At 42.4% G+C, this 22,139-nt stretch overlaps 2 protein-coding genes across 5 annotated transcripts in view; one reads left to right on the forward strand and one right to left on the reverse strand.

Annotated features, from left to right (window-relative positions):
• Positions 1–22,139, reverse strand: part of LOC140676656 (uncharacterized) — a 310,270-nt gene that overhangs the window by 268,762 nt on the left and 19,369 nt on the right. The gene's annotated exons all lie outside the window — the stretch shown is intronic.
• Positions 4,439–22,139, forward strand: part of LOC133623968 (uncharacterized) — a 289,936-nt gene continuing 272,235 nt past the window's right edge. For 2 of the 3 annotated variants that reach the window (XM_072916166.1, XM_061987518.2), the window contains exons 1-2: positions 4,439–4,853; positions 8,440–8,706. In XM_072916166.1, coding sequence (XP_072772267.1) covers positions 4,751–4,853; positions 8,440–8,706 — 370 coding nt within the window. In that variant the 5' untranslated portion in view covers positions 4,439–4,750. The remainder of the gene's footprint in view (positions 4,854–8,439; positions 8,707–22,139) is intronic. The other variant, XM_072916169.1, reaches the window with a different exon arrangement.

Below are 22,139 nucleotides of genomic sequence, written 5' to 3' on the forward strand. Positions count from 1 at the left end.
AGGACAGGAAGGCAGAAAAGGCAGTGGAGGTGGCTGAGTCGCGCCTCAGGCAAAAGGCACTGGTTGGGGTCGTAGCAACAGGGAGAGCAGGCTTGGGCTACTTCCCAAAGACCCAAGTCACCCAGGCCCTGGGCAAAGACAGACGACATCTACTCCAGGAGGAGGTCCGAGCAGGCTTGGAGGAAGAGCGAGTGGGCAGGGTAGTGGGACTCCGGCAACAGGGGGCATGGGACAAGATGGGAGGGCACGTTGCAGCGCAAAGTCACCTGGTCAAACATCATGCAGGCAGACCTCCACCGCGTTCGGTTCCTCGTGGCAGCAGTCTATGATTGCCTCCCTAGCCTAGCAAACCTCCATGTTTGGGGGAAGAGCGAGACACCCTCCTGCTCCCTTTGCTCCGGAAGAGGCTCCTTGGAACATCTCCTCAGCAGTTGCCCAAAGTCTCTGGCTGATGGTCGCTATCGCTGGCGTCATGACCAGGTACTTAAAGCAGTTGCTGAGAGCATAGCAAGCAACATCATGCGCCAAAGAAGGCAATCTCATTCATCAAAGCTGGAGAGAGACCTCGTGCACGTCCAAAGACAACAACAGGACTCCTTCACATAGCCCCTGATTGGCAGCTACACGTTGAGCTGGGAAAACAACTGAGGTTCCCCCAGCACATTGTAAAAACATCTCTACGGCCAGACATGATCATCATCTCAGAGGCTTCGAAACATCTCATCATGCTGGAACTAACAGTGCCTTAGGAGGAGCGGATTGAGGAAGCCAACGAAAGGAAACGTGCCAAGTATCAGGAGCTGGTGGAGGACTGCAGGGGCAGGGGCTGGAGGACTTTCTACGAGCCAATCTTCAATCGCGCTGCTGGATCAGTTTGAATTACTGGATGGATAGCGGGAAAAGGAACAATATGCGAGTCAGACAAGATGCCAAGTGGAACAAACATTTGAACAAAGGGCTTCTAGGAACAATGGTAAATGGGTTATACTTGTATAGCGCTTTTCTACCTTCAAGGTACTCAAAGGGCTTTGACACTATTTCCACATTCACCCATTCACACACACATTCACACACTGATGGCGGGAGCTGCCATGCAAGGCAATAACCACGACTCATCAGGAGCAAGGGTGAAGTGTCTTGCCCAAGGACACAACGGACGTGACGAGGTTGGTAGGAGGTGGTGATCGAACCAGGAACCCTCAGGTTGCTGGCACGGCCACTCTCCCAACCGCGCCAATCCCTTTCAGTGTTTTATGCAACTGACTCTGACTTTGTCTTACCTCTCTATTTTTGGAGGTTAAACTCTTGAGCTTTTGAAGTGTATTTGTGGTCTTGTCATGGTCGTCCGGACAGAAGGGCGACACGGCAGTGCGGCTGGATCAAAAGAGACGTCGGAGACGCTTTACTGAAGCAAAAGTTGCTTTAATACCAGCGAGCGTCATTTACACAGGACTGCAGTTCCTGGGAGGAGGTCAGGTCAAATATGGAGGACTCCTCTCCCGGAGAAGCCAAACCATGGTTTTATATATTCCTTCTTTCACTGTGTGGGTGTGCGCTAAAGCTAAACAGCACCACCTGACCACGAAAGGAGATGTTGCTGTGTAAGTGTCTGGAAAACAACTGCTTTAAGTCATAACTTAAAGGTTGGCGTTTGAGCTAGACAGGTAGTCTCCTTTCAAGGATATGGTTGTCACTTTTGCATTCAGAAGTCCCAATTAGGGCCTCTTTTCCTACGAGAAGTGATCCAATTCACCTGCGAATATCAAACTAAGGGACCTTATCTTCTCATGTGCTCAAACTGAAATAGCACTGTTTACTCAAACCTGATGGTTTGCTTTCTCCCAGATGAATATGAACATTCACCAAGTGTAGAACATGATATGAGTTCATTAATGCACTTCATTTTACATACTCAGGAGTTTGCACTTAACCTGCTCTCTGGAATATTCCCCCGTGACTGTGTGAGTTTTGTGTAAACATGTTGATACACATTGTTACACACTGAGAGGAACATCAACCTCTCATAAATATTGTGTGTCTGACACTGTCTTGGCGTCTTGTCCAGGGTGTACCGTGCCTTCCGCCCGAATGCAGCTGAGATAGACTCCAACCCCCGCAACCCCAAAAGGGACAAGCGGTAGAAAATGGATGGATGGAGACTAATCAAAGAAAAAAAAAAGAAAAAGAAAAAAAAAAAAATATATATATATATATATATATATATATATATATACAGTATATATATACATATATATATATACACAGTATATATTTATACATAAATATTTGCATATATATTTATATATATATATATATATATATATATATATATATATATATATTTATACATATATATTTGCATATATTTATATATATATATATAGATATAATATATATAATGCCAAAGGAAATTTGAAAAGAACATGAAAACCTCCCATGAACCTACCATGAATTGATTACGTGGACCCTGACTTAAAGGCCTACTGAAAGCCACTACTACCGACCATGCAGTCTGATAGTTTATATATCAATGATGAAATCTTAACATTGCAACACATGCCAATACGGCCGGGTTAGCTTACTAAAGTGCAATTCTAAATTTTGCGCGACGTATCCTGCTGAAAACGTCTCGGTATGATGACGTCAGCGCGTGACGTCACAGATTGTAGAGGACATTTTAGGACAGCATGGTGGCCAGCTATTAAGTCGTCTGTTTTCATCGCAAAATTCCACAGTATTCTGGACATCTGTGTTGGTGAATCTTTTGCAATTTGTTCAATGAACAATGGAGACAGCAAAGAAGAAAGCTGTAGGTGGGAAGCGGTGTATTGCGGCAGGTGTTGTGCGGGATAACGCACCCCCGCCGTAGAATGCACCCCTTGACTGGTGTGCCGGATAACACAGCCGGTGTTTCATTGTTTACATTCCCGGAAGATGACAGTCAAGCTTTACCATTGGCCTGTGGAGAACTGGGACAACAGAGACTCTTAACAGGAGGACTTTGAGTTGGATGCGCAGACGCGGTACCGTGAGTACGCATGCAGCTGCGGCTTCCAAACATTTGATCGCTTGCCCGTACGTGCGTGCCGCTATGTGCATGTCACGTACGTAACTTTGGGGAAATATATGTGCTGTATGAACTTTGGGGAGGTGAACGGTACTTTGGGCTGTGGGATTGAGTGTGTTGTGCAGGTGTTTGAGTTGTATTGGCGGGTTATATGGATGGGAGGGGGGAGGTGTTTGTTATGCGGGATTAATTTGTGGCATATTAAATATAAGCCTGGTTGTGTTGTGGCTAATAGAGTATATATATGTCTTGTGTTTATTTACTGTTTTAGTCATTCCCAGCTGAATATCAGGTCCCACCCGCCTCTCACAGCATCTTCCCTATCTGAATCTCTCCCACTGCCCTCTAGTCCTTCACTCTCACTTTCCTCATCCACAAATCGTTCATCCTCGCTCAAATTAATGGAGAAATCGTCGCTTTCTCGGTCCGAATCGCTCTCGCTGCTGGTGGCCATGATTGTAAACAATGTGCAGATGTGAGGAGCTCCACAACCTGTGACGTCACGCTACTCGTCTGCTACTTCCGGTACAGGCAAGGCTTTTTTTTATCAGCGACCAAAAGTTGCGAACTTTATCGTCGATGTTCTCTACTAAATCCTTTCAGCAAAAATATGGCAATATCGCGAATCGATCAAGTATGACACATAGAATGGACCTGCTATCCCCGTTTAAATAAGAAAATTGCATTTCATTAGGCCTTTAAACAAGTTGGTTATTCGGGTGTTACCATTTAGTGGTCAATTGTATGGAATATATACTGAACTGGGAAATCTACTAATGAAAGTTTCAATCAATCAATCAACCAATCCCACATTCTAAAATACATTCTAAAAACGATTAGCATCAAAGACAAAAATAATATCATGAGTGTAATATTTATTTTGTTTCTTTTTTTTCTTTCCTTATGCTACTGTTGTTTCAATACATTGTTAAATATTTGAATATTTTTACGAAAATAAGTTGTATGTCTTTGTTTTGAAAATGTAAAATGGACAAGTTTACTTTTATTTTCAGAATAAGTAAATAGTATATAATAAAATAGTTGTACCGGGGGTGAGGGGGATGTTATGTTATTGTTTTAAACAACACATCGTTGGAGGTCTTGTAGAACTGTCTTTTAATAACGATAACATATTACAAGCGCTTCTTCAACATTCGTGCGTACCAGATGTGTTCACCTCTAAAGAGTCCAACTCGACACATACTATAATTGGTTCCTAGTCATTTGTAGACTATCACTACCATCATGTGGTCAAACACTATCATTACAGCAGAGAGAGCTGGTTTGGACTTGTTTCTCTCGCGAGATCTGGAAAAGAGCTGGCTACTTGTTTCTCTCGCGAGATCTGACAACACTGCGCGCGAACCAACCACGGCGAGGACAAAGCAAGATGGCGTCTGACGGTGAAGACGTTATTGCAGTCGTCACAGTTCAGTGTTCTTAATCTGTGCGTCCATGTACACATATATGTCCTTTATTACACTCTAGTAAATAGAGTAAACATCGTTAATAACTGTTCGCATCCGGTTATATTAGTCCGAGCGCACTTTGACGCTTCTCGAGCTAGCTTAGCTTGCTAGTTAGCTTAGCGTGTTAGCTGCTAACAAAGAGAGGCGGAAGTGATGAAAACACATCGCTAAGCAGAGATCAAGTGTGAGTGTAAAGTGTTGTGATTGTGTGAAAATGTGCGAAAGAACAATAGCAGAGTACGAGGAGGAACTTTGTCCAACAAAAGAGGAGAAGGAGCGACAACATGAAAAACATCAAGTTGTGTTACACAGAACAGGTTTGTTTACTTCTTACTCTCACATCTTTACTAACTTTATATTTATTATTAACACTATTCTTCAATAGATTGTCTATAGGAAGATGAATTGTCATGTGAGGATGATGCACTGATTGTTTTATGTTATTCATAAAAACGAGACAGTTTGAGACACACAATATTTATGAGAGGTTGATGTTCCTCTCAGTGTGTAACAATGTGTATCAACATGTTTACACAAAACTCACAAAATCACCGGGGGAATATTCCAGAGAGCAGGTTAAGTGCAAACTCCTGAGTATGTAAAGCTCGAGAGTTATACCTCCAAAAATAAGAGAGGTAAGACAAAGTCAGAGTCAGTTACCATGGTAACTGACGCTGTAAACCTAGCCTGCTAGCTGGCAGGTTTGACAAGTTATTTATGTGTGTAAAAGCTATACTGACCTGTTATTTCCTTCATATTGGTGCAGCCATTAACCTACTACAACACCTACTACATCCACCTACTCAGTGGCCTAGTGGTTAGAGTGTCCGCCCAGCGATTGGTAGGTTGTGAGTTCAAACCCCGACTGAGTCATACCAAAGACTAGGGCTGGGCGATATTGCATTTTTTTAATATCGCGATATTTTAAGGCCATATTGCGATACACGATATATATATCAATATTTTGCCTTAGCCTTGAATGAACACTTGATGCATATAATCACAGCAGTATGATGATTCTATGTGTCTACATTAAAACATTCTTCTTCATACTGCATTAATATATGCTACTTTTAAACTTTCATGCAGAGAAGGAAATCACAACTAAAAAAATCACTATTTTTTTCATACGGTGTTGATCTGGAAATGTTTGCCTCGGCATTTTGATGGTGTGGACGTGTGGCACCGAACGGAGGTATTGACGTGCGGAGTAAATAAATAAATGATAAATGGGTCATACTTGTATAGCGCTTTTCTACCTTCAAGGTACTCAAAGCACTTTGACACTATTTCCACATTCACCCATTCACACACACATTCACACACTGATGGCGGGAGCTGCCATGCAAGGCGCTAACCAGCAGCCATCAGGCGCAAGGGGTGAAGTGTCTTGCCCAAGGACACAACGGACGTGACTAGGATGGTAGAAGGTGGGGATTGAACCCCAGTAACCAGCAACTCTCCGATTGCTGGCACAGCCACTCTACCAACTTCACCAAGCACTCTTCATTGTCTAGCGGGTGACTTTTCAAATGATGCTACATATTAGCAGTGTAGCCGTGTGTCCTGGGTTCGCCTATACCAGGGGTCGGCAACCTTTACCACTCAAAGAGCCATTTTGACCAGTTTCTCAAATTAAAGAAAACAATGGGAGCCACAAAAATCTTTTGAATTTTAAAATGAAATAACACTGCATACAAAGTTTTTTTTTGCTTTGTGCTATGTATAAACCAAGGGTCTCAGACACGCAGCCCACACCTTAATATGAAAATTTAATGTTAGTGTGGCCCGCGAGTTTTAAGTGAATGGCGCTTGACAGCGTCATACTGGTCAACCCTTCCGAATTTTCCGGCAGACTACGGATTTCAGGGCAACTGTTCTCACGAAAGTTCCGTGATGGTACAGTATTTAGCGCCCACTGCAACTAGCGTGCCGGCACAGCCACATGTTGTATGAGGCTTCTGCTTGCTCAGTAAGTGACAGCAAGGCATACTTGGTCAACAACCACACAGGTTACACTGACGGTGGCGGTATAAAAAACTTTAACACTCTTACTAATAATGCGCCACATTGTGAACCCACACTAAACAAGAATGACAAACACATTTCGGGAGAACATCTGCATCGTAACACAACATAAACACAACAGAACAAATACCCAGAATCCCATGCAGCCCTAACTCTTCCAGGCTACATTATACACCCCCGCTACCAAACCCTGCCCACCTCAACCGACGCACGGGGGGCGGGGGGTGGGTTATGTTGTGTTAAGGTGCAGATGTTCTCCCGAAATGTGTTTGTCATTCTTGTTTAGTTTTGGTTCAAAGTGTGGCGCATTATTAGTAAGAGTGTTAAAGTTGTTTTATATGGCCACCGTCAGTGTAACCTGTGTGGCTGTTGACCAAGTATGCCTTGCTGTCGCTTACGTGTGCAAGCAGAAGATGCATATAACAAGAGGCTGGGCTGGCACGCTGTTTGTACAGATTGTAGAGGGCGCTAAATGCAATATTATCATGGCACGCCCTTATTATTATTGTAAGGGTGAAAATCGGAGAATATTAATCCCGGGAGTTTTCTGCTAGAGGCACTGAAATCCAGAAGTCTCCCGGTAAATCGGGGGTCGGCAAGTATGCAGCTGAGCCGCATCAGAGTGATCAAAGAGCCGCATGCGGCTCCGGAGCCGCGGGTTGCCGACCCCTGGCCTATACAGTGTACTTATCTAATAAAATAATAAACAGGAGACATTAGAGCAGGTTCGGTAGCCACCGCTTCTTTAATGTCAACATCACACACCTCCTTCCACAACCACACACACCCTACGTCACAGCCCTACGTCAACTCTGGAGGGACAAAACTCCTCCTCCTCCTTACGGTAACTTGGGACACACTGAACTGTTTGTTACAGCAGTAATGCTACTTTTTATAGCAAAGCTTTTGCCCCACACTTGACAAATTACGGTTGTCTGTTCGACATCTTACTCGAAGCCAAACCACCGCCAGACGATGGACCCCCTACTGTTTTTTGGGATAACTAATTATGTCTCCATTTGTTACCAGATTCGCACCTTCTTTCTCTTGTATTCGCGCTCGCACCACTCCGCTAGCATCACAGCTAACGTTAGCCATGCTGCTACCTCTCTGCTCGGGGAGGGTGTATACGTATGTGACGTATGTCGTGACAGTATGTGACGTGTGTTAGAAGGTGCGCTTGTCTGTCTGTGAGAAGGAGAGACTGGAAAGAGGAGGAGAGCCTGTAGTGTTATGCCCGCAGCTAAAAGCAACTGCGCTAGAACGTATACTCGATATCACGATATAGTCATTTTCTATATCGCACAGAGACAAACCCGCGATATATCGCGTATATCGATATATCGCCCAGCCCTACCAAAGACTATAAAAATGGGACCCATTACTTCCCTGCTTGGCACTCAGCATCAAGGGTTGGAATTGGGGGTTAAATCACCATAAAAATTAGTCCCGGGTGTGGCCACCGCTGCTCTTCATTGCTCTCCTCACCTCCAAGGTGGGGGTGATCAAGGGTGATGGGTCAAATGCAGAGAATAATCTCGCCACACCTAGTGTGTGTGTGACAATTATTGGTACTTTAACTTTTTAATGTGGCAGTGATTGTGGAAAAAACACAGCCTGATCTAAAGATGACATCTTGATCTCATACCATCTCAAACCAATTGGCCGTTCATTATTAAGTGAAATGTCTTATAATTGCTTAAATTCGTCTTTAACCAAGCAACATTATGTTTTATCCAGTTACTCGATTAATGGAAAACATTTCCAGTAGAACACTTGATTAATAAAATGTTCAATAGCCACAGCCCTATATTTCATGTACCATTTAATATTTAGCATGTAGGAGTTAAAATGTGTTTTGTTTGTGTCCTGTAGACATCCATCAGCTGATTGGACACCAAAAAGAATGTCTCCCTCATCTGCAGGGGGACAGTTTCACTTTAGAGGATACACAGCCCTCACATTTTAAAGGGGACGAGGAGGATCCACAACCCCCTTATTTTAAAGAGGAAGAGGAGGGAGAGTGTCCTGTAGGGCAGGAGGAGGCTGATCTCACCAAGTTTCCACTGACTGTTGTCTCTGTGAAGACTGAAGAGCATGAAGACAAAGCACCTGAGTCCTCACAGCTTCATCACAGTCCAAGTAAGCACAACATCCACATATCATCTAATACAATGTTTGTGACACATGTTCATCCGGGGGCCACAATTATGACTAAAGTTGGAGATATATTTGCTTTTTAACACGTCCATTTAAAAATGAATGCTCATCAATCGTGTGAATTAGTGAAGTAAATTATATTTATATAGCGCTTTTCTCGAGTGACTCAAAGCACTTTTACATAGTGAAACCCAATATCTAAGATACATTTAAACCAGTGTGGGTGGCACTGGGAGCAGGGGGGCAAAGTGTCTTGCCCAAAGACACAGCGGCAGTGACTAGGATGGCGGAAGTGGGGATCGAACCTGGAACCCTCAAGTTGCTGGCACTGCCACTCTACCAACGGAGCTATACAGTATATTACCTCACGTGGTCGAATGAAGGCAAACATTCAATATGGCTACTGTTTATTTACCTTTAGCAGCACATACGTCAGCATATTTCAAAGGTTTAGCGGTGAAGATTAGGGATGTACACCAAGTACCATTTTTTTAGTACTGGTTCCTAATTGTCGTCCATGAGGACCGTGAAGATTCTGGACTAACGACACAACTATTTGTATTTTTAATTCCAGCTGACTGACGTAACTATGACACGTTGTCACATTGAGTTCAGCTGCCGCTGCTACACATTAACATCAGCTTTGAATAATGACAAATAAGGAAGCAACCACACGCAAAAGTTTGATGTGTATGTTCTTTACAAGAAGATGACATAACGGAGACAGCATGGCACGGTTGGGAGCGTGACTGTGTCAGCAACCTGAGGGTTCCTGGTTCGATCCCCACCTTCTACCAACCTCGTCACGTCCGTTGTGTCTTTGGGCAAGACACTTCACCCTTGCTCCTGATGAGTCGTGGTTATTGCCTTGCATGGCAGCTCCCCCCATCAGTGTGTGAATGATTGTGTGAATGTGGAAATAGTGTCAAAGCGCTTTGAGTACCTTGAAGGTAGAAAAGCGCTATATAAGTATAACCCATTTACCCATTTTACCATAACTGCATTTCACCTTGCACTGCACACATGGTTGACTTCTTCAAGACTTCAAATAAACAGCTGTTGTTAAAAGACTTCCCTGCTCTGAGATAATAATAATAATAATGATGGATTAGATTTTGTATCGCATTTTTCTATTGTTAGATACTCAGAGAAGTGGGAGGCCATCATTCATTCACACCTGGTGGTGGTAAGCTACATTTGTAGCCACAGCTGCCCTGGGGTAGACTGACCGAAGCGAGGCTGCCAGTTTGTGCCTACGGCCCCTCCAACCACCACCTGTCATTCATTCATCATTCATTCACCAGTGTGAGCGGCACCGGGGGCAAGCGTGAAGTGTCCTGCCCAAGGACACAACGGCAGCGATTTGGATGTTGTTGCGTTTCATGACCTTTTGTTCCTACCAGGGAATTCAAGTCACAAGTCGCTCCCAAGTTCTTTACGACACTTAAAGCTGAGTAGAAAAAACACCAGAGACAGAATAGGTATTTTGTAATATATTTGCAAAGCTTTGCATATATACATTGAGACCAGTCCGGCATAGAACATTCAATCGCCCCGCTAAGATGGTCTGCCCCCCGAAAAACCCTCTTCCCTCTTAAGTCCCTGGCAGTCCTGTCTCTCTAGCCCAGGGGTCGGCATGCGGCTCTTTAGCGCCGTCCTAGTGGCTCTCCGGAGCTTTTTCAAAAATGTATGAAAAATGGAAAAAGATGAGGTGGAGAAAATATATTTTTTGTTTTAATATGGTTTCTGTAGGAGGACACACATGACACAAACCTCCCTAATTGTTAGAAATCACACTGTTTATATTAAACATGCTTCACTGATTCGAGTATTTGGCGAGCGCCATTTGTCCTACTAATTTTGGCGGTCCTTGAACTCACCATAGTTTGTTTACATGGAACATTTCTCCGACTTTCTAGGACGTGTTTTATGCCACTTCTTTTTCTGTCTCATTTTGTCCACCAAACTTTTAACGTTGTGCGTGAATGCACAAAGGTGAGTTTTGTTGATGTTATTGACTTGTCTGGAGTGCTAATCAGACACTGCATGACTGCAAGCTAATCGATGCTAACATGCTATTTAGGCTAACTATATGTACATTTTGCATCATTATGCCTCATTTGTAGCTATATTTGAGCTCATGTAGTTTCCTTTAAGTCCTCTTGATTCAATATATATCTCATGACACACTATCTGTATGTAATATGGCTTTTAATTTTTTGCGGCTCCAGACAGATTTGTTTTTGTATTTTTGGTCCAATATGGCTCTTTCAACATTTTGGGTTGCCGACCCCTACTCTAGCCAAAACAAATGTCCATTATCTCTCTCTCTTTAACATTCTTCACTTCAAGGTTAAGCACACAGTTTTGCAGACAACCAAAAGACCACATTTGGAAGAAAAACACTAGCTGTTTAGTAATACGAAAATGAAATGAAAAGAAGTAACACTTAAATTCGGATATATGTAAATATCTGCCTCCGTCAAGAGGCGGGGAGCGAACGTGCAACCCTCAGGTTTCTGGCACGGCTGCTCTACCCACTACGCCATACCGCCCGATGTTACAGAACATCATGTTAGAGGTGTTCAACCTCTTGTGCTGATAGGAATGCTATTTAACCTTCGTCTTGTGTTAGGGTCGGCATAAATGCATAAAAGAACCACATCAATTTATTTTTTTGCATCAAGGCTTCTTGACTTTGTCAGGAACCTCTATTTCAACAAAATAAAACAGTTTTTGTTTTTTTCCACTAAATTATAAAATGTTCTGGTTGAAATTATGATCTTGGTGTTGTTAGGGTCGGCTCCGACCCAGTTATAAAATTAAGATTATAAAGCAATAATTAGAGGCAAAACTGAACACAGTGACAGCCAGCTTCTCTCCCAATCATGTGAGCTTTAGGGGATTCTCATTTGACCTTGTTATCCAGTACAAAAACAAACAAAGACGGGCATTTGAGGTCAATTCAGTATAGAGTTGGTGACTTGCAGAGTGCACATCTCCAATTTGCAGCAATACTAAAATGAAAAAAAGATTAATTCTGGATAATATTTTTGGTGAAAATGAGGGAGAGGACACAGAGCAGCATAGTGATACGGATGAACAGGTTTCTGAGGAGGAGTATCATCCAGAAGACACAGACACATCTGATGAGTCTGATGAGGAGGTCATACCAAAGACTATAAAAATGGGAGCCATTACCTCTCTGCTTGGCACTCAGCATCAAGGCTTGGAATTAAAGTAGCAATGATGGTCACACACACACTAGGTGTGGCGAAATTATTCTCTGCATTTGACCCATCACCCTTGATCACCCCCTGGGAGGTGAGGGGAGCAGTGGGCAGCAGCGGTGGCCGCGCCCGGGAATCATTTTTGGTGTTTTAACCCCCAATTCCAAGCCTTGATGCTGAGTGCCAAGCAGGGAGGCAATGGCTCCCGTTTTTATAGTCTTTGGTATGACTGGGTCGGGGTTTGAACTCACAACCTACCCATCTCAGGGCGGACACTCTAACCACTGAGTAGATCTGGGGGTTAAATTGGGGGTTAAATCACCAAAAATGATTCCTGGGCGTGGCACCGCTGCTGCCCACTGCTCCCCTCACCTCCCAGCGGGTGAACAAGGGGATGGGTCAAATGCAGAGGACACATTTCACCACACCTAGTGTGTGTGTGACAATCATTGCTACTTTAACTTTGACTTAACTTGATTTGCTGTTGTTTGTTTGACCTTGCAAATCTATATTTTGTGTTATGACTTGTTCTGCTTTTCATTTTGTGTTTGTCTTAAAGTTCTGTTGCTGAAAAAAATACTTTTTAGCCTTTTTCTTGAAGTAAATATAAATGGGTCGAAATTGACCCGTAACACCAGAGATGTTACTTTAGTTAAAATTATTAAAATGAAAAAATAAGTAAAACAAATTTATTCAAGAGATGTGTTCTAATACCCCTCAGTAATAGTCAGGTAACACAACAACCTTTTGTTTATTTATACGATTCTCTTGAGGTTAATTTTACAATTTTTTAAATTAAAATCGAGGGGTATACTGACAAAAAAAAGGCCCAATGGCCCACACCAAAAATATTAAAACCAATATTTTCATGGATAAGGAAGCCTAACAAGGTAACCAAGAAACAAATTGGATGATAGATAATAGTTTTTAGTGTATTTTACAGCTGATTTAAGACATGGGTCAAAACCGACCCGTTAACATAAGAGATGGTAACAGAAAGCTAACACAAGAGGAAGGTTAAAATGTCTTTTTCCCACTTTTTTATTTCCACAAATTACATGTAGTACCGATAAATACTGGTATCGATAAGGAATATCGATTAGGGTATCATATCTATACATTCTTAACGATTTACATCCCTACTGAAGATACAAGCCAGATATCTTAAAAATATAATATCATTGTTTATTTGGATTGAGTTACTTCTCTGCTGTCCAGCAATGTCTCAACTAGGGATGTCCCGATCCGATATTTGGATCGGATCGACTGCCGATATTTGCCAAAAATTGCGTATTGGCAAGGCATGGGAAAATGCCGATCCAGATCCAGTTTTAAAAAAAACTCTGGTCCGTGTTTTCCAACGCACCGATTTAAATAATACATTCCACTTTTCTGCTGCTCCGTAATTTCCGTTCCGCATTTTCCAGCACACCTTCAACACATCCACAGGTCTGTGGATTTTCACGCAGTTGCTTTTAGCTGCTGGCATTACACGACAGGCTCTTCTCACTCTTTCCTGTGTCTCCCTCTCACAGACAGCAAGTGCACCTTCTTACACACGTCACATACTGTCACGTCAGACGTCACATACTGTCACGACATACGTCACGACATACGTCACATACTGTCACGTCATACGTCACATACTGTCACGTCATACGTCACATACTGTCACGTCATACGTCACATACGTATACGTCCTCCCCGAGCAGAGAGGTAGCAGCATGGCTAACGTTAGCTGTGATGCTAGCGCAGCCGTGCGAGCAACGCTCCCTCTAAGGTGCTCGCCTGTGCAATTGCACACTGTTTAAGCGTCCTCTGCGCATAGCAAATCTATGCCACGCACAAAATCTAATAAAAAAATAAGCGCATAACAATTTTCGACACACGGACACGACAGAGAAAACAGTTTTCGTCATCATTGTTCAAATATTGTGACGTCTGTCGAGACGCTTATCTCCATTCGGTGCCACACGTCCACATCATCAAAATGCAGAGGCAAAAATTTCCACATCAACACCGTATGAAAAAATTAGTGATTTTTTTTAGTTGTGATTTCCTTCTCTGCATGAAAGTTTAAAAGTAGCATATATTAATGCAGTATGAAGAAGAATGTTTTAATGTAGACATGCAAGCCTTGAAAGAAAATGTTGAAAATCAAGACTACATTTCCTGCAAATGGGTGCATTTCTACCCTATATTTTAACTTTAGATTTATTCTCATATCAAACTCTTTTGGCTGTCTTTTTGACACTTACCCTCCACACCCTGGATTATAAATAATGTAAATAATTCAATGTGATTATCTTGTGTGATGACTGTATTATGATGATAGTATATATCTGATAGTATATATCTGTATCATGAATCAATTTAAGTGGACCCCGACTGAAACAAGTTGAAAAACTTATTGGGGTGTTACCATTTAGTGGTCAATTGTACGGAATATGTACTTCACTGTGCAACCTACTAATAAAAGTCTCAATCAATCAATCAAAACACATAGAATCATCATACTGCTGTGATTATATGCATCAAGTGTTCATTCAAGGCTAAGGCAAAATATCGAGATATATATCGTGTATCGCAATATGGCCTTAAAATATTGCAATATTTAAAAAAGGCCATATCGCCCAGCCCTAGTTCAATGATGCCATTTCTGTTTGTCATGTATAATTTTGTCTATTTTGTGTTTATCCTTGAATAAACAGGTCAGTTTCTTGTTACCAACCATTGTGTATTATTCAAACTCCCCTAATTCAGCTGGCTAGTTGTTATCAAGAGTACTAAAACACTTTTCAACATGATTCTGAAAACTAAGTAGGCTAAATAACTTTAAACTTTAATACATGCTCGGATAGGCCAGTATCGGTCAGTATCGGTATCGGTCGGTATCGAAACGGAAATGCAAAAATAATATCGGTATCGGATCGGAAGTGCAAAAACCTGGATCGGGACATCCCTAATTTTACAGCTGATTTAAGACATGGGTCAAAACCGACCCGTTAACATAAGAGATGGTAACAGAAAGCTAACACAAGAGGAAGGTTAAAATGTCTTTTTCCCACTTTTTTATTTCCACAAATTACAAGTAGTACCGATAAGTACTGGTATCGATAAGGAATATCGATTAGGGTATCATATCTATACATTCTTAACGATTTACATCCCTACTGAAGATACAAGCCAGATATCTTAAAAAAATAATATCATTGTTTATTTGGATTTAGTTACTTCTCTGCTGTCCAGCAATGTCTCAACACCTATGAGAGACAAATTAATCTAGTTTATTATTACTAATATAAGTGTTTTGGCCCACTTACAATGACTATAACATGTTGTTTTTCATGAGCTGTATACTAGTATTATATGTCTGGGTGGGGGGTCCTGCTTTGGAAATAAAGTGTACACTTTTCAGATATCGCATTTAGTTCCCACTAAAACATTCACATGTTGCACAATGAGATGTAAACATGGGATCATGTGTACATTCCTGTAACTTTCTGTTTGTAAAATATACCTTTATTAGCTATATTTTCTTGATGTTAAACATTGCATCATACAGGCTACAACAACACACAAATCCATTGTATGTGAAAGTTTCCTAAAGGAAAATGTTGATATGTAAGTAAGTAGAGTAAATAAATCATAAACAGGATTTTACAGTTTAAATGCAAATGTGGATGCTCCTCTTAGACCAGTGGTTCTTAACCTGGGTTCGATCGAACCCTAGGGGTTCGGTGAGTCGGCCTCAGGGGTTCGGCAGGGCCTCCGCCGCCGAGGTCAAGAAACGCCCGACTCATCGTGTAAATAAAAACTTCTCCCTGTCAGCGTATTATGGATATGTTCCCTCTAATTTTCCATGTGTGAGCAAACGCAAAAACCCCTTGAGCATTCAGTGGAGCACATGTGAGCATACTTGCCAACCCTCCCGAATTTTACGGGACTCCCGAAATTCAGCGCCTCTCCCGAAAACCTCCCGGGACAAATATTCTCCCGAAAATCTCCCGATTTTCAGCCGGAGCTGGAAGCCACGCCCCCTCCAGCTCCATGCGGACCTGAGTGAGGACAGCCTTTTTTCATGACGGGAGGACAACAGGGTGACAAGAACTAAATCATCCAGACTAGAGATAAATTGTATTATGTTTATTTTACCTGAAAATTAATATATTTATTAATTAAAAAAAATAATAATAATTTTTTTTTACTATATTTTGCTAAAAACATCAAAATTAATTGTATTTTTATTTGTATTTTTTTGTGACTCCTTATTACATCCAGCCATAGAATTATACATTAAAATAAACATATTTGAAATAATTGATTTTAAATTATCATAATAATTCATTTAAAATGACCATATTTAATTATTAAAATAATTGCTTGTTTATCAACAACTTTAGCATTTTATTCATTATTATTACATTTTGAAACTCTCAGAAGCCAAGCAATGTTATATTCCTTAATATTTATTTATGCAAGTTTGAAGTATCAACAGTTTTGTTTGCATATTTTCAGGATGTAGATATATATGTATGTATATATATATATATATATATATATATATATGAAATACTTGACTTGGTGAATTCTAGCTGTCAATATACTCCTCCCCTCTTAACCACGCCCCCAACCACGCCCCATCCCACCCCCGACCACGCCCCCACCTCCCGAAATCAGAGGTCTCAAGGTTGGCAAGTATGCATGTGAGCGACGTCAGACCTGCAGCACACCTGTCCCAAACCTGACTAAATAACAAGTTCAATGTTTTATTATTGTAATCAAATGACAGCAGTCATTTCCATGAGATTATTTCCTAATATAAATGTTTTGGCCCACTTGCAATGACTATAACATGTTGTTTTTCATGAGCTGTGTACTAGTATTATATGTCTGGGTGGGGGGGGGGGGGGTCCTGCTTTGGAAATAATGTGTACCCCTTTCAGATATCGCATTTAGTTCCCACTAAAACATTCACATGTTGCACAATGAGATGTAAACATGGGATCATGTGTACATTCCTGTAACTTTCTGTTTGTAAAATATACCTTTATTAGTATTTCTTTAATATAATAACATAATTTTATGATTAGGGTTCGGTGAATGCGCACATGAAACTGGTGGGGTTCGGTACCTCCAACAAGGTTAAGAACCACTGTCTTAGACACACGTAATAAAGGTGTTTGTGAAATCCCCTGATGTCTTATTGGTGCGAAATTAACCACAACATTAGCGCCGCATAAAACACCATGTTGCTATTGGTTCGACATTTCAGGAAGAAAAGTTTAAAAAATACTTTTAAAGCCTGATCCAGCTATTTACTGATGTAAACGAGTCATGTTTGGCAAAATTCTAAAAGAAAACGTGCAGTTAAAATATCACAGAACTAATGCAAACAGGTGCCATTTCAGTGGCGCCATTACTACAAACAGCTACAAAAGTAAAACACGAGTTTAACATGTAAATGTGTCAAATATAAACATTTGCTTGTAAACCACTATCACAAACATATTCTAGCCAGGCCTCTGAAAAGTAGGTTTTATTTTTTTAGTCCTGTTCTCTGTTCTCTTTCGGGTGTACAAGCAGCTGTTATTGTTTGTATGTAAGTGTTTTACAGCTGTGTTTATGTTTTTCATTAGTTTTTGTTTTGCTTCCCTGATGTATGGTATGGTTTTGACATCTTAAATGTCAATGTGGTGACTGGTGAGATCCTCAGAGACATTATCAGAACAAATGCTGGTGCAGGACAATGTGTCATGTGACTGGGTAAATCTGGACTTTTCTAAAGCATTTGTTCGTCTAACTTGTGTATTGAAGAACATCTCCCTGAGCAGCAAGAGCGGACCTCAAGGATGTTGCAGAATCAGTCACAACCCCCCTATATTAAAAAGGAAAAGGAGGAGCTGCAGTCACATGACAACTCACACCTGACATGTTCTCACTGTGACAAAACCTTTAAACGCCCCAGTGGTCTTAAAAGACACATGAGAACACACACTGGAGAAAAAACGTTTTCATGTTCAATCCTCAATCCCACCAACACGTCTTCCTATGAGGAAGCAGTGCCTGGGGAGTCTGTGGTGGGCTCTCCTATTTCTGGGGCTGAGGTTGCTGAGGTAGTTAAAAAGCTCCTCGGTGGCAAGGCCCCGGGGGTGGATGAGATCCGCCCGGAGTTCCTTAAGGCTCTGGATGTTGTGGGGCTGTCTTGGTTGACAAGACTCTGCAGCATCACGTGGACATCGGGGGCGGTACCACTGGATTGGCAGACCGGGGTGGTGGTTCCTCTCTTTAAAAAGGGGAACCGGAGGGTGTGTTTTAACTATCGTGGGATCACACTCCTCAGCCTTCCCGGTAAGGTCTATTCAGGTGTACTGGAGAGGAGGCTACGCCGGATAGTCGAACCTCGGATTCAGGAGGAACAGTGTGGTTTTCGTCCTGGTCGTGGAACTGTGGACCAGCTCTATACTCTCGGCAGGGTCCTTGAGGGTGCATGGGAGTTTGCCCAAACAGTCTACATGTGTTTTGTGGACTTGGAGAAGGCATTTGACCGTGTCCCTTGGGAAGTCCTGTGGGGAGTGCTCAGAGAGTATGGGGTATCGGACTGTCTGATTGTGGCAGTCCGCTCCCTGTATGATCAGTGCCAGAGCTTGGTCCGCATTGCCGGTAGTAAGTCAGACACGTCTCCAGTGAGGGTTGGACTCCGCCAAGGCTGCCCTTTGTCACCGATTCTGTTCATAACTTTTATGGACAGAATTTCTAGGCGCAGTCAAGGCGTTGAGGGGATCTGGTTTGGTGGCTGCAGGATTATGTCTCTGCTTTTTGCAGATGATGTGGTCCTGATGGCTTCATCTGGCCAGGATCTTCAGCTCTCACTGGATCGGTTCGCAGCCGAGTGTGAAGCGACTGGGATGAGAATCAGCACCTCCAAGTCCGAGTCCATGGTTCTCGCCCGGAAAAGGGTGGAGTGCCATCTCCGGGTTGGGGAGGAGACCCTGCCCCAAGTGGAGGAGTTCAAGTACCTCGGAGTCTTGTTCACGAGTGAGGAAAGAGTGGATCGTGAGATCGACAGGCGGATCGGTGCGGCGTCTTCAGTAATGCGGACGCTGTATCGATCCGTTGTGGTGAAGAAGGAGCTGAGCCGGAAGGCAAAGCTCTCAATTTACCGGTCGATCTACGTTCCCATCCTCACCTATGGTCATGAGCTTTGGGTTATGACCGAAAGGACAAGATCACGGGTACAAGTGGCCCAAATGAGTTTCCTCCGCCGGGTGGCGGGGCTCTCCCTTAGAGATAGGGTGAGAAGCTCTGCCATCCGGGAGGAGCTCAAAGTAAAGCCGCTGCTCCTCCACATCGAGAGGAGCCAGATGAGGTGGTTCGGGCATCTGATCAGGATGCCACCCGAACGCCTCCCTATGGAGGTGTTTAGAGCACGTCTGACCGGTAGGAGGCCGCGGGGAAGACCCAGGACACGTTGGGAAGACTATGTCTCCCGGCTGGCCTGGGAATGCCTCGGGGTCCCACAGGAAGAGCTGGACGAAGTGGCTGGGGAGAGGGAAGTCTGGGCTTCCCTGCTTAGGCTGCTGCCCCCGCGACCCGACCTCGGATAAGCGGAAGAAGATGGATGGATGGATGTTCAATCTGCGGTAAAGGTTTTACTCAAAGGCACCATTTCAAAGCACACATGAGATGTAATATATTCTGTTCTTGTTACTTGGGGCGGTATAGCTCGGTTGGTAGAGTGGCAGTGCCAGCAACTTGGGGGTTCCAGGTTCGATCCCAGCTTTTGCCATCCTAGTCACTGCTGTTGTGTCCTTGGGCAAGACACTTTACCCACCTGCTCCCAGTGCCACCCACACTGGTTTAAATGTAACTTAGATATATTGGGTTTCACTATGTAAAGTGCTTTGAGTCACTAGAGAAAAGCGCTACATAAATATAATTCACTTCACATGATGTCTTGTTGTTCTATTTTCTAATTTCAAGGGGAACAACACTTTTTGGAATCATTCACAGTCCCTATGTAATTAAAGGCCTACTAAAATGCGATTTTCTTATTTAAACGGGGATAGCAGGTCCATTCTATGTGTCATACTTGATCATTTCGCAATATTACAATATTTTTGCTGAAAGGATTTAGTAGAGCGGTGTTTTTCAACCTTTTTTGAGGCAAGGCACATTTTTTTCATTTAAAAACACGGAGGCACACCACCAGCAGAAAACGTTAAAAAATTAAACTCCACCAGGTCCTCCTCGTGCCTTATTTTGAGTTCGTTGGTGTTTTCCTGTGTGTAGTGCTTTAGTTCTTGTCTTGTGCTGTTATTTTGGTGTTTTCCTGTCGCAGTTTCATGTCTTCCTTTGAGCGCTATTCCCCGCACCTGCTTTGCGTTAGCAGGCAAGGCTATTTAAGTTGTTGCTATTCCTCTTTGTGTGGACATTGTTGCTTGCCAAGTCCATGTATGGATGTACTTTGTGGACGCCGTCTCTGCTCCACACGCTGCAAGTTTTTGCTGTCGTCCAGCATTCTGTTTCTGTTGACTTTGTAGCCAGTTCAGTTTTACTGTCGTTTTACATAGCCATCCCTCTGCTTCATTGCCTTTTCCTTTCCCTTTTGTTCATTTTTGGTTTAAGCGTTGCATACCTTTTTACCTGCACGCTGCATATTGGGATCACAGTTCTTCAGTCGAGTTCTACACAGCACGGACACTAAGGAACGGCATAGTATTTGCAAATTATAATTAGAGATGTCCGATAAATGCTTTAAAATGTAATATCGGAAATTATCAGTGACGGTTTTTTTATTATTGGTATCTGTTTTTTTTGGGTTTTTTTTAATTAAATCAACATAAAAAACACAAGATACACTTACAATTAGTGCACCAACCCAAAAAACCTCCCTCCCCCATTCACACAAAAGGGTTGTTTCTTTCTGTTATTAATATTGTGGTTCCTACATTATATATCAATATATATCAATACAGTCTGCAAGGAATACAGTCCGTAAGCACACATAATTGTGTGTGCTGCTGGTCCACTAATAGTACTAACCTTTAACACTTCATTTGACTCATTTTCATTAATTACTAGTTTCTATGTAACTGTTTTTATATTGTTTTACTTTCTTTTTTATTCAAGAAAATGTTTTTAATTTATTTATCTTATTTTATTTTATTAATTTTTAAAAAAGGGACCTTATCTTCACCATACCTGGTTCTCCAAATTAGGCATAATAATGTGTTAATTCCACGACTGTATATATCGGTATCAGTTGATATTGGTATCGGACAATATCGGATATCGGCAAAAGGCCATTATCGGACATCCCTAATTATAATTATTGATTTGCAAAAAATATTTTTTGGACCAATTGGGTGAAGTTGCATAATTTCCCACGGCACACCAGACAATATCTAGACAGTGGTTGAAAAACACTAGTAGAGAACATCGACGGTAAAGTTCGCAACTTTTGGTCGTTGATAAAAAAGCCTTGCCTGTACCGGAAGTAGCAGACGAGTAGCGTGACGTCACAGGTTGTGGAGCTCCTCACATCTGCACATTGTTTACAATCATGGCCACCAGCAGCGAGAGCGATTCGGACCGAGAAAGCGACGATTTCCCCATTAATTTGAGCGAGGATGAAAGATTCGTGGATGAGGAAAGTGAGAGTGAAGGACTAGAGGGCAGTGGGAGCGATTCAGATAGGGAAGATGCTGTGAGAGGCGGGTGGGACCTGGTATTCAGCTGGGAATGACTAAAACAGTAAATAAACACAAGACATATATATACTCTATTAGCCACAACACAACCAGGCTTATATTTAATATGCCACAAATTAATCCCGCATAACAAACACCTCCCCCCTCCCGTCCATATAACCCGCCAATACAACTCAAACACCTGCACAACACACTCAATCCCACAGCCCAAAGTACCGTTCACCTCCCCAAAGTTCATACAGCACATATATTTCCCCAAAGTCCCCAAAGTTATGTACGTGACATGCACATAGCGGCACGCACGTACGGGCAAGCGATCAAATGTTTGGAAGCCGCAGCTGCATGCGTAGTCACGGTACCGTGTCTGCATATCCAACTCAAAGTCCTCCTGTTAAGAGTCTCTGTTGTCCCAGTTCTCCACAGGCCAATGGTAAAGCTTGACTGTCATCTTCCGGGAATGTAAACAATGAAA

The sequence above is a fragment of the Nerophis lumbriciformis genome, linkage group LG26, assembly GCF_033978685.3.
Source record: "Nerophis lumbriciformis linkage group LG26, RoL_Nlum_v2.1, whole genome shotgun sequence".
Classification (NCBI taxonomy): domain Eukaryota; kingdom Metazoa; phylum Chordata; class Actinopteri; order Syngnathiformes; family Syngnathidae; genus Nerophis; species Nerophis lumbriciformis.